The sequence below is a fragment of the Salmo trutta genome, chromosome 31, assembly GCF_901001165.1.
Source record: "Salmo trutta chromosome 31, fSalTru1.1, whole genome shotgun sequence".
Classification (NCBI taxonomy): domain Eukaryota; kingdom Metazoa; phylum Chordata; class Actinopteri; order Salmoniformes; family Salmonidae; genus Salmo; species Salmo trutta.
In genome coordinates, this window is record NC_042987.1 from 24,259,539 (window position 1) to 24,272,752 (window position 13,214).

The 13,214-nt window shown below is 46.7% G+C and overlaps 1 protein-coding gene across 7 annotated transcripts in view; it reads right to left on the reverse strand.

Annotated features, from left to right (window-relative positions):
- The window catches only part of LOC115169808 (nuclear receptor coactivator 2), a 66,940-nt gene that overhangs the window by 12,434 nt on the left and 41,292 nt on the right, over positions 1 to 13,214 (reverse strand). For all 7 annotated transcript variants that reach the window (XM_029725779.1, XM_029725775.1, XM_029725778.1 and 4 more), the window contains exons 10-16: positions 8,976 to 10,287; positions 7,694 to 7,916; positions 7,140 to 7,343; positions 6,738 to 6,920; positions 6,160 to 6,283; positions 4,786 to 4,954; positions 3,871 to 4,137 (exon numbers count right to left, since the gene is read on the reverse strand). In XM_029725779.1, the coding sequence (XP_029581639.1) occupies positions 3,871 to 4,137; positions 4,786 to 4,954; positions 6,160 to 6,283; positions 6,738 to 6,920; positions 7,140 to 7,343; positions 7,694 to 7,916; positions 8,976 to 10,287 (2,482 nt within the window). The remainder of the gene's footprint in view (positions 1 to 3,870; positions 4,138 to 4,785; positions 4,955 to 6,159; positions 6,284 to 6,737; positions 6,921 to 7,139; positions 7,344 to 7,693; positions 7,917 to 8,975; positions 10,288 to 13,214) is intronic.

Here is a 13,214-nt window from a genome sequence, read left to right on the forward strand (position 1 = left end):
TATGCAATGCACCCTGGACTAAAGAGGCAGACAAATGGGAATAATGTGCTAGACCCTCTGTTAAATTACACATTTCTCGAGGTAGGAATATCGTTAAAATATGATCAATGGCTCATTCGAGAGAAGACAACCTCGCGAGTTATGACATCAGTCTGTATTGAAATCTATGATAGACGTTTTTCGCGATCTAAGTCCTATTTCTATTAACTTCCAGTATAGTGAGAGCAACTATCCAGGTGCTACGTCATACCGGATGGATTTCTCCCTGCTTGAAGGGCAATAACTCAGATACACATGAAAACATGGAATTATCCAGGGAATCAATCGTACATCACTCAGAGATGCACAAAAACGATATAACATTCACATTGGGTGAACCTTTCCTTTCTTCTGGCCTCGAGCCAGATGGATTACCAGAAGGAATACTCAGAGCATTCACTGACCACCTGGCATTCACTGATCAGTGTCTTCACTGACATGTTCAACCGCTCCCTGACCCCATCTGTAATACCTACATGTTTCAAGCAGACCACCACAGTCCCTGTGCCCAATAATGCCAAATTAACCTGTCTAAATGACTATCGCCCCTGTAGCACTCACATCTGCAGCTATGACATTTTTTGATGGTCATGGCTCACATCCACACCATCATTCCAGACACCCTGGACCTACTCCAATTCGCATACCGCCCCAACAGATCCACAGATGACGCAATCTCTATTGCACTCCACACTGCCCTCTCCCAGTTGGATAAGAGGAAACCTATAAGAGAATGTTGTTAATTGACTACAGCTCAGCATTCAACACCATAGTGCCCTCCAAGCTCATCACTAAATCAGGACCCTGGGACTGAACACCTCCCTCTGCAACTGGATCCTGGACTTCCTGACGGGCCACCCCCAGGTAGTAAGGGTAGGTAACAGCACATCCGCCACGCTGACCCTCAACATGGGGTCCCCTCAGGGGTGCGTGCTTTGTCCCCTCCTGTGCCCCCTGTTCACACACAACTGCGTGGCCACGCACGACTCCAACACCATCATTAAGTTTGCAGATGACACAAGGGGGTAGGCCTGATCACAAACGACAATGAGACAGCCTATAGGGAGGAGGTCAGTGACCTGGCAGTGTGGTGCCATGACATTTCCTTCAATGTCAGCAATGCAAATTAGCTGATGGTGGACTACAGGAAACGGAGGGACAACACAGCCCATCCACAGGGCTGTAGTGGTGCGGGTCGAGAGCTTGAACTTCCTGTGTCCACATTACTAAGGAATTAACTTAATGGCCCACACACCAACAAAGCCTCTTCCCCCTCAGGAGGCTGAAGATTTGGCATGGGCGCTCAGAGCCTAAATCATTTGAGATCATCTTGACTGGCTGTGTCACAGCTTGGTATGGCAACTGCTTGGCATCCAACCGCAAAGAGCTACAGAAAGGAAGTGGGTACGGCCTAATAAAACACTAGGTCCAAGCTCCCTGCCACCCAGGACCTCTATATCAAGCAGTGTCAGAGAGCCCTAAAAATTGTCAAATACACTCTGCTACTGCAAAGCAAGCGGTACCGATGCACCAAGTCTGGAACCAACAGAACTCTGAACAGCTTTTACCCCCAAGACATAAGACTGCTAAATAGTTAACCAAATAGCTACCTGTACTATCTGTATTGACCCCAATTTGCACAAACTCTTTTGACTCATAACATTTACTGCTGCTACTGCTTATTATCCATGCCGTTGCCTAGTCAATTTACCCCTACCCATATTAACATTTAGTATCTACCTCAATTACCTCATACTGCCGCACATTGACTCAATACACTGTGTATATAGTCAAGCTTTTGTTCCTCATTGTGTATTTATTCCTTGTGTTATCTTTCTATTATTAATTCTCTGCATTGTTGGGAAGGGCCCCTAAGTAAGAAATTCACTGTTAATCTACACCTGTTGTTTACGAAGCATGTGACAAATCTCACAAATTATCAAATGAACCTACCAGGTATAACCCCAAATCCGTAAACACGGGCACCCTCATAGATATAATCCTAACCAACCTGCCCTCCAAATACACCTCTGCTGTCTTCAAAGAGGATCTCAGCGATCACTGCCTCATTACCTGCATCCGTAATGGGTCTGCGGTCAAACGACCACCCCTCATCACTGTCAAACGCTTCCTAAAACACTTCAGCGAGCAGGCCTTTCTAATCGACCTGGCACGAGTATCCTGGAAGGATATTGACCTCATTCCGTCAGTAGATGATGCCTGGTTTTTCTTTAAAAGTGCTTTCCTCACCATCTTAAATAAGCATGCCCCATTCAAAAAAATGTAGAACTAAGAACAGACATAGCCCTTGGTTCACCCCAGACTTGACTGCCCTTGACCAGCACAAAAACATCCTGTGTTGTACTGCATTAGCATCGAATAGCCCCCGCGATATGCAACTTTTCAGGGAAGTTAGGAACCAATATACACAGGCAGTTAGGAAAGCTAAGGCTAGATTTTTCAAGCAGAAATTTGCATCCTGTAGCACAAACTCAAAAGTTCTGGGACACTGTAAAGTTCATGGAGAATAAGAGCACCTCCTCCCAGCTGCCCACTGCACTGAGGCTAGGAAACGCTGGAATGTCAACAGATCACCGACCATTTCGAATCTCACCGTACCTTCTCCGCTATGCAATCTGGTTTCCGAGCTGGTCATGGGTGCACCTCACCCACGCTCAAGGTCCTAAACTATAAAAGTCCAGGTCATCTATAAAAGTCTTTGCTAGGTAAAGCCCCGCCTTATCTCAGTTCACTGGTCACCATAGCAGCACCAACCCGTAGCACGCGCTCCAGCAGGTATATTTCACTGGTCACCCCCAATGCCAATTCCGCCTTTCATTCCAGTTCTCTGCTGCCAATGACTGAAACGAATTGCAAAAATCAATGAAGCTGGAGACTGATATCTCCCTCTCTAACTTTAAGCACCAACTGTCAGAGCAGCTCACAGATCACTGTAAATAGCCCATCCAAATACCTCATCCCCATACTGTTATTTATTCTTCGCTCCTTTGCACCGCAGTATCTCCACTTGCACATTCATCTTCTGCACATCTATCACCCCAGTGTTTAATTGCTAAGTTGTAATTATTTCGCCACTATGGCCTATTTATTGCCTTACCTCCCTTATCTTACCTCATTTGCACACACTGTATATAGATTTTTCTATTGTATTATTGACTGTATGTTTATTTATTCCATGTGTAACTCTGTTGTTTGTGTCGCACTGCTTTGCTCTATCTTGGCCAGGTCGCAGTTGTAAATGAGAACTTGTTCTCAACTGGCCTACCTGGTTAAATAGAGGTGAAATTAATAAAATAACATTTGATTTGAGTCATTGCTATAAAATAGTTTAGCCCTTTCTCAAACTCTCCAGCAGGTGGCAGTAGAATCCTCAGAGTTTACTGCAGAAACTGAGTAGACTCTTAACAGTTATTTTCAGATGTCCAGTTCAGTTTGAAATGTTCTTAAATGTCCAGTTCCTGTTTGATTTTGACAAGGGAGAGGGGCAAGGTTGTTCAATTATCGATGTCAATATTGCAAACTATTAATTCCAAATACCATTTCAAGGTTTAGCTTATCAATTGTCCATTTCAGGTCAGGACTTCTTTATGCCCTCTGATTTACATTGAGGGCTCTTGGGGTGGTGTGTGTGATTTTGAAAGAGGCAAGTTTGTATTTTGTGCCTTAGGTCTAATATGTAAACTTTGTAAAGCATTTATCATTTCGAACATAATTTCAAGCTATTTAAATGTTTCTTTGCAGATGAAGACATTCATTAGGATAGGACCTATATTATTAACAGTGGGGGCTCCAGGGATGGTGTCGCCCTACCAGCTGTGCCTGTAGTCGGTGCTGCAGCTGCAGCCTCAGGTTGTTGGGCTGGGCAGGCACCGGGCCTCCTGGTCGGGCAGGGAGTCGGAGCATGGGGTACCCCATCCGCTGGCCCATCTGACCGGGCATACCGTGGAAGCCAGGGTCCTGCTGGCTCATGTAGTTGCCCTGTGCCATGCTACCAGCCTGGGGGTACTGGCTATACATGGGTGGCTTCCTCATGGGTGACTCCTGATTGGCATACTGCTCCTGCGCCACTGGCTGGCCCTACAGAGATCAAACCAAGTAAGAAATTGAGTCACATAGCAGGACATAAAAAAAAGCTACTGTAGGTCAGTGTTCATTTGGCTGTCTTCCTTCCGTTAATAAGTAATGGCTTGCTAACTAGTCAGTTAATTTCATTTGTAGATTTTGTAGTCAATCCATTCAAATGACAGAACCCACAGCAACATACAAATTCCCTGTAGACCTTAGGGGACAGGTAACTACTGTACAGCAATTACAGTACCACAGTAAGGCCTCAAGGGAAAATGAGCTGAGTCCAGCTGCCTGCTATAGGCTTGTTGGCCTGGGCCATAGAGTTGGATAGAGGGCACACTTGGCCCAAAGCCTGTGTTAGCATGGACAGCGCCATTGAGGGCGTACACCATTTTGAAGTGGCCATTGCAAAGATAGGAGATGAACTTTCTAGTACAGGGTTTCCCAAACTCGGTCCTGAGCCCGCCCCGGTAAACATTTTGTTTTTTGCCCTAGCACTACACAGCTGATTCAAATAATCAAAACTTGAATCAGCTGTGTAGTGCTAGGGAAAAAAACTAAACGTGCCGCCGGAGGGGCTTCAGGACCAAGTTTGGGAAACCCTGCTCAAGTACATATCTGTGGCCTGCGCAGATTAGAGCGGCTAATAGAGATTACCTGACTAATCAGAGTGGGGATTCCCAGGGCGCGGTCAATCTCCTCCAGGCCGTCAAAGTCTTTCAGCACTGAGTAGAGCTGGCTGAGCAGGGCGTCCCCGTCCGAAGGCCCCTCCCCAGGCCGCAAGGGAGAACACAACACCTCATCCTGGGGGTTACCATAAGCCTGTCTGTGGGGATCACAACGTTTCATTACATTAAGGTCATTTAGCAGACGCTCCGATCCAGACTAAGTTCAGTAGGAAAATACAATCACATATCACAGTTATTGCAAGTAGACCCTCTCGAAGTAGCCGCTATCAGAAGAATTGGTGCAAGAAAAACAAAAAAGTGTGGGTGTTAAGTGCAAGAACACAACACAAGGTCTGAGGTTAGAGGTCAAAGGTCAGACTGGAAAGGGTCGCGTGGCCAAGGAGATCATCACGGTGAATCATCTGCTTCTCATCATACACACACCATCATGTGCATACCATACCACTGTCATTTTCACTCAGTCAACAGCCATTGACTGAAGTTGTTGGAGCATGTGTCGATACTGATAGGATTGAAGGAAAGGGGAGTGCTGCTCTCAGATCAGCTTTATACATTAAAATATTTCCTTAACATTACAATTATTTCACAATACTGACGACGGATCAGCGCCTAGAGCGATATCACCTATTGAGGTGACTTTTTCTAATGTTTACCCAATAAATGCACAAAATCACAGATTTGGCACATCATTGCGCACATGTTAGGCTACATATCATGAAATATGTTGAGACAAATTACAGACAGTAGCCTACAAGTAGCAAAATAGAACGCAACTGATTGAAATACATTTCATGTTCAATACGACTGAAAATAGGCCTCTTACTGTTTATATTTTATTGCAGTCATCTCAGTTTTCATTTGAAGCATATTTTTATACAGTATGTTGCTTGTTTGTATCAATTGCAAAGACATTGGCAACTTTGTATTTGTAGTCAACTTTGTTTTAAAGTTATCGGTGGTCACAGAGAGATGGATAAAGCATGTGATTTTATGTTTAGCGGAGATCTGTGTATAAAGTGATGTGGGAGGTCAAACAAAAGCACCTAGTGATGCACTTCTACGAGTGGTCTGAGGCAGGCGTTAGTGCAAAGTTAATAACAATGGTTTTGGGAAACAGCTCGGAGAGTTAACGATGCTCCTACTAACGTTCTAGCGAGGAACTTAGCCTTAAGATGCTTTTGGTAAACCGGGCCCAGAGTAGGTTCGGACTTAGTAGTTTGGTCCCAAATGGTACCCTATTCCCTATATAGTGCACTACTTTTCAAAAGAGTGCGTCAGACAGCAGAGAGGCGTATTGTACTATCACCGAGAGAAGGGGTCTGTACAGTGTGTAGCTAGTTACCGATTCTGGTTCCCATAAGGCTCGTGATCCACTGACATCATGCGGTCAGGCCACGGGGCTGTCTGATTGGGCGGTGCCTGCTGTCCTGGGTAGGGAGGACCAGCCATCTCCATATCTGATTGCACTGTTCAACAGACATTATGAAAAGACTCAGAATAACTTCAATTATGGGCTTCATATGGCTCTAGATGGATACAGAGACAATGGAGACGTTTGTGTGTTTGGAGAAACGGCGGCAAGTTGTGAATGTGTGCGTGGAAAAACAAGGGCAAGGTGTGCGTGGAAAAACAAGGGCAAGGTGTGCGTGGAAAAACAAGGGCAAGGTGTGCGTGGAAAAACAAGGGCAAGGTGTGCGTGGAAAAACAAGGGCAAAGTGTGCGTAGAAAAACAAGGGCAAGGTGTGCGTGGAAAAACAAGGGCAAGGTGTGCGTGGAAAAACAAGGGCAAGGTGTGCGTGGAAAAACAAGGGCAAGGTGTGCGTGGAAAAACGGGCAGGGTGTGCGTGAAAAACGGGCAGGGTGTGCGTGGAAAAACGGGCAAGGTGTGCGTGGCAAAAGGGGGGCAGCACCAGCACCTACCGTTTCCCATCATCTGCATTGGGACCATCTGTCTGGGTCCAGACTGCTGGTTGCTGGGCCTCATGGGGACTCCAGCTGAGACGTTGGGCACCATGCGACCATCAGGCCCCATTCTCTGCTGCAGAGCCTGGCCCATTGGCCCCTGAGGACCCCAAACCTGCTGCATGCTAGCCTGGGGCATGCCTGGGACAGGGGGAAAGAAGAGGACAGACTAGAAGTGATCCTGGCTCAGCTTTCAAACACTGAAACTGGACCCTACAGACCCTGGTCAAAATTAGTGCACTAAATAGGGAATAGGGTGCCATTTGGGACTGATCCTATTTCTAATAACACAGAGCACATCTCTTAAATTTGCACTAGACATTTTGATGGTAACGCTTAATGAATTTTTAGACGACTTACCTGGGTTGCCCATGTTAGCCTGGTTCTGCAGCATTCCGTGGTTTCCCATCATGGCTTGCTGCTGCATGACAGAGTAGGGGCTGCTGTTCCTGGGAGGAGGGAAGGGTCGGGGAGAACCATGGGCAGACATGTTGGACTGATCCAGGGACATACTGCGGACAGGGGGCCGTTGGCCTAGCTGACCCATCCTGGGACCATTGAAGTCTGGGAGCACAAGACAGGAAAAAGTTACACAATCATCGTACTAAACTATACTGGCTTGACCAAACAATCTTTTCTATATCAAAAGTGGGACAAAGTAGGTAGAAGTTGCCCCTAACTAACCACTGACACCGGGTCAGATATTCTTTATGATGAAGGTTAAGATTTGGGGAGGGTAAGCTGATCTCAGATCTGTGGTTAAGGGCTACTACCATCTCATGCTACTTGGGTCGCTTCCCAAATGGCACCCTATTCTCTATACAGTGCACTACATTGATCAGGGCTCATAGGGAAGAGGGTGCCATTTGGGATGCAACCTAGAACAGATAAGAGCAGGGGTGTGGTTAACTCACGTCCTGGGCCCATGCCTGGGAAGGCCTTCTGCTGGGTGTTGGTGCCCGTGGGACTGCTGTTGTTCTCTGTCATCTGCAGGATGTCGTTGATGATGGACTGCTTGTCTACGTTGGCGGGCAGAGACACGGGTCTGGACTGCTGCTGGTGGTGCTGGACTGAGAAGAGCTGCTGCTGCTGCTGGCGACACTGCAGATCATCCAAGATGTCTTCCAGCGCACTAGACTGCATGCACACACACAGAAAGACACAGACAAGTCTTATATGCATTAGAGTAGACTGCGGAAGTAGACATGAGTAGGATAGTAGAATGTGGGAGACAGTGTCCATGAGCATTTAGAACATCTGACTACTACGTACATAAATAATATATAGATATTATGGAACATATTTTCTAGCGCAGGAAAACACTGAATACACCACAATAAAATGTAAAAAAAATGTGGATTGCTTTCAAATCAACAAAACCAGTGCATAGCTAGCCTAGGCTAATTACTGTACCCATCATCACTGAGAATGAGCTACATTTTTCATTTAAATATGATAGCAGAGAGAAAGAGCGAGAGAGAGAAAGAGGAGAGAAGCCTACAGATGGGAATGGAATCTTCCTGCCCAGGCCATTTCATACAGGCAGGCCAATGAATAGAGGGGAGGATATAAATAGCAAGCTGAACTAATGAGGTCATGTATGATGTAAGGCTGCTCTGTCCTCCGATCCTCACGGCTCGCAGCTCTACTCTGCCCTCCTCCCTGTGCACTGCACGTCTGCATGCCAGGGTGACCTGCTGTTGGTTAGTTCCTGTTCCACCTCCTGCCTCCTCTCGGGCAGTGTCCCGATTCTCTAACAATCTCCCAGTGTGCACTTGCACACTTCCCGTCATGATCTAAAAGTATTGGATTAGAGTAAACATTGGCTGGAGTGGAGTCTTCACCATTGTTAAAAATGGTGTGTGCAAGTGCACCCTTTGGGAAAAGGGTGGAGAATTGGAACTCACATATTGTGGCTATGCTGAAAGAGATCTGTGAATGTAGTGTATTTCAAGAGATTTTCAAAAAAATATATGGCATACAACTAAAGGCTGTAGTTTCTCTCCCCATCCATCTCTTATCCCCTGAACACAGACTTACTACAACCTCCACCTCCTACTTCAGACTCTCGATCAGTGGTTGTGTCCCTATTCCCTATATAGCGCACTACCTTTGACCAGGGCCCATAGGGGGAATAGGGTATCATTTGGGACACAAACAGTGCATCATGACCATACACATTGCTGCTCTACTGACCTGGTCTGCCATGTTGTATCCCGGGTCATGCTTCTCAGTCTTTACATTGGCCAGTTTCATCTCTGTCCCGGGCTCCATCTTGATGCCTTTCTCCTGCATGGTGTTGTCGTCCTTGTCCAGCAGGTAGCGCAGCAGCGCATTGTCCTTCTTCTTGGGGCTGATGGGCTCCTGCTTGGTGGCCATCTCAGCCATGGTGGCAGCCATACTGTCTGGTCCTCCCTGGTCCTGCTGGCCCTGACCCAGCTCCTTCCCCGTGGCCTCAGCCGTCAGCTTGGCCAGCTCCACCGGGGACGTGCTGTTCTGGAGGAGTCTATGGAGGATCTTGTGTTTCTCCTTCAGCGAGGTGGAGTGGTTGTTGTGGCCCCCTGGTCCCATCCCGGGATCCTTACAGTTGGGCTCCCCTCCCCCAGGGGCCCCGTGGGGCGAGCAGGGCCCCATGTGCTCTGACTTGTTGGTGAGTAGCTGCAGGAGCTTGGTGTGGCCCTTACTGTTGAGGAGCCTTTTCTGGGCCTCGGTCAGCTCTCCTCCTGATCCTCCAAAAGGCTTGAGGGTGTCATCTTTCAACTTCCTCTGCTCCACGTTCTCCCTCTCCTCCCCGTCTGGCTGGGACTGCTCCCCGTACGCTCCAAACATCTCTATCTCAGACGTGCAGCTGCTGCGGTTGGCCAGCAGGCTGGAGTTGAGGTTGGGGCTACTAGTGCTGCTAGCTCCACCACTACCAGGGGGACTCTGCATCTGCAGCATGTTGCCTGGCTTCCTGTCAGGTGACCCAATGGACTGCCCCTGCTGGGAGACCCCGTGGCATTCGCTGAGGGCCTGAAGTGCGTTGAGGGAGCTGTTACCAGTGTAGACACTGTGGTTGTTCCCCACCCCTGTGCTGTTACACACCCCTTGTGGAGAGTGCAGGCTGCCCGTCGGGGAGAAGGGTCCTGTGGGAGGAGCGTGGGGGCAACCCGCCACACTGGGGCTCTGGCGGTGGCGTGGGGACAGCATGGTACCACCGCCACCTTGACCCCCCTGAGAGGTCACACTGGGGCTGCCCTGCGAAGGGCTGTTCATCCCCATCTTGAGTGCATAGTTGCTGCTACCCCGAGGAGTGGGAGAACGGTTCATAGCCCCCTGGCATCTGTAACGTCCACCCATGGTGGCCATGTTAGTATTGCTGCCAACCATCGTGTCCTGTCCCCCCAACCCTGGGGACAGCCCACCCACACTGGGAGGAGTCAGTGAAGACACAGTGTTCATTGGCTGCTTCCCCATCCCCTGTCCCTGGACAGACATGTCTGGGTTCATCCCACATATCGTCTGCTCCCTGGAAGAGGGCAAATCAAATAGACACACAGCTTTAGGGATGGAGATGGACATAAATCATAGGCTCAATCTCAAATGGCACCCTATTACCTATATAGTGAAGTGATCACAGCCCTATGGGCCCTAGTCAGAAGTCGTGCACTATAAAGGAAATAGGGTGCCATTTGGAATTCAGACATACTTAAGGAAGCGGTTTTCAGTCATTCTGGCTAAACTATAGAAAAGCATAAAATGGCATTCACTGTCAATGTTTTCCATTCACACAGTAGTACTTCCATGATGGACACTGATAAAAGATAATGTAGGCGAATAACTAAAGTTCCCTCCTATGAGACAGCGCAAACTCAAACGCCAGTGGGGTCTCCAGTCCACAGCAGTACGCACCGAGCGAGCTTTAGCAGCTTCAGGCACAGTTAAAAACACAAAGGCGTCATTGTGCACGGCACTGAAGAAACATTATGAGTTTGAGAATTAGACAAGAAAGCGCCAAGTTTGCAGTTGATCCACTCATTCTCAACAACAGTCCTGTTATTGTTTCCTGTTCCTGTCGAGCTCTGCCCCAAGGCTGCCAGATAAACGGGTGAAACACTGGGGTTGCTTCCGAAATGGCACCCTATTTCCTTGATAGTGCACTATTTCAGAGTGCACCTCATATAGAGCTCTCGTCAACCTGCCCCTGACTATGTTTAAGAGTTGGGGCACATCATATTAGCTGTGGCAAGGGATGAACTGAGCCTCCATTCTGTGGATGCACCCATAGAATTACAATCAGTAGAACAGCCTGGGGTCCATGTCAATGGCTGCTGAGGCCCAAACATTGGGTGTTGAACTATAGCAGGGGTCTTCAACCTTCTCTTACCCAGGGACCCCCTCCCAGGCAAACCAGTGACCCCAAACATACATTAGCATTTTTTTTATGTTATGTCTTATCAGGTAAATGATAAGGTAGTCAACATTTTTTTTAAATGAATAGATTTGGAAGATAATGTAGGGAGGGAAAAATAATGACACTATAATTGTAAACAGTAATACTGCCTATTAGCTAGAAAAGTAAGTCCAAACACATTTTTGCTAAGAGCAGCTGTTTAAACAAATGTTAGCCATTTGTTGGGAAAAATGGATGTCCAATTCAAGAAAGCTTACCTACACTACCGTTCAAAAGTTTGGGGTCACTTAGAAATGTCCTTGTTTTTGAAAGAAAAGCACATTTTTTGTCCATTAAAATAACATCAAATTGATCAGAAATACAGTGTAGACATTGTTAATGACTATTGTAGCTGGAAACGGCTGATTCTGAATGGAATATCTACATAGGCGTACAGAGGCCCATTATCACCAACCATCCCTCCTGTGTTCCAATGGCACATTGTGTTAGCTAATCCAAGTTTATCATTTTAAAAGGCTAATTGATAATTAGAAAACCCTTTTGCAATTATGTCAGCACAGCTGAAAACTGTTGTTTTGATTAAGAAGCAATAAAACTGGTCTTTAGACTAGTTGACTATCTGGAGCATCAGCATTTGTGGGTTTGATTACAGGCTCAAAATGTCCAGAAACAAAGAAACTTTCTTCTGAAACTCGTCAGTCTATTCTTGTTCTGAGAAATTAAGGCTATTCCATGTGAGAAATTGCCAAGAAACTGAAGATCTCGTGCAACGCTGTGTACTACTTCATAGAACAGCGCAAACTGGCTCTAACCAGAATAGAAAGAGGAGTGGGAGGCCCCGGTGCACAACTAAGCAAGAGGACAAGTACATTAGTGTGTCTAGTTTGAGAGACAGATGCCTCACAAGTCCTCAACTGGCAGCTTCATTAAATAGTACCCACAAAACACCAGTCTCAACGTCAAGTGAAGAGAAGACTCCGGGATGCTGGCCTTCTAGGCAGCGTTGCAAAGAAAAGGCCATATCTCAGACATACCAATAAAAAGAAAAGATTAAGATGGGCAAAAGAACACAGACACTGGACAGAGGAACTCTGCCTAGAAGGCCAGAATCCCGGAGTCACCTCTTCACTATTGACGTTGAGACTGGTTGAGTCACCTCTTCACTATTGACGTTGAGACTGGTGTTTTGCGGTTACTATTTAATGAAGCTGGCAGTTGAGGACTTGTGAGGCGTCTTTTTTTTTACGGTAGTATACTCCAGTGAGTGCAATTGGCTCCAATTAGTGTCATTTGATCTACAGTTGAAGTCAGAAGTTTACATACACCTTAGACAAATACATTTAAACTCAGTTTCACAATTCCTGCCATTTAATCCTAGTAAAAATTCCCTCTTACGTCAGTTAGGATCACTACTTTATTTTAAGAATGTGAAATGTCAGAATAATAGAAGATAAATAATTATTTCAGCTTTTATTTCTTTCATCACATTCCCAGTGGGTCAGAAGTTTACATACACTCAATTAGTATTCGGTAGCATTGCCTTTAAATTGTTTAATGTGGGTCAAACGTTTTGGGTAGCCTTCCACAAGCTTCCCACAATAAGCTGGGTGAATTTTGGCCCATTCCTCCTGACAGAGCTGGTGTAACAAAGTCAAGTTTGTAGGCCTCCTTGCTCACACACTCTTTTTCAGTTCTGCCCACACATTTTCTATAGAATTGAGGTCAGGGCTTTGTGATGGCCACTCCAATACCTCGACTTTGTTGTCCATTTGCCGCAACTTTGGAAGTATGCTTGGGGTCATCGTCCATTTTGAAGACCCATTTGCGACCAAGCTTTAACTTCCTGACATACGTCTTGAGATGTTGCTTCAATATATCCACATAATCTTCTTACCTCATGATGCCATCTATTTTGTGAAGTGCACCAGTCCCTCCTGCAGCAAAGCACCCCCACAACATGATGCTGCCACCCCGTGCTTCACCGTTGGGAGGGCGTTCTTCAGCTTGCAAGCCTCCCCCTTTTTCCTCCAAACATAACGATG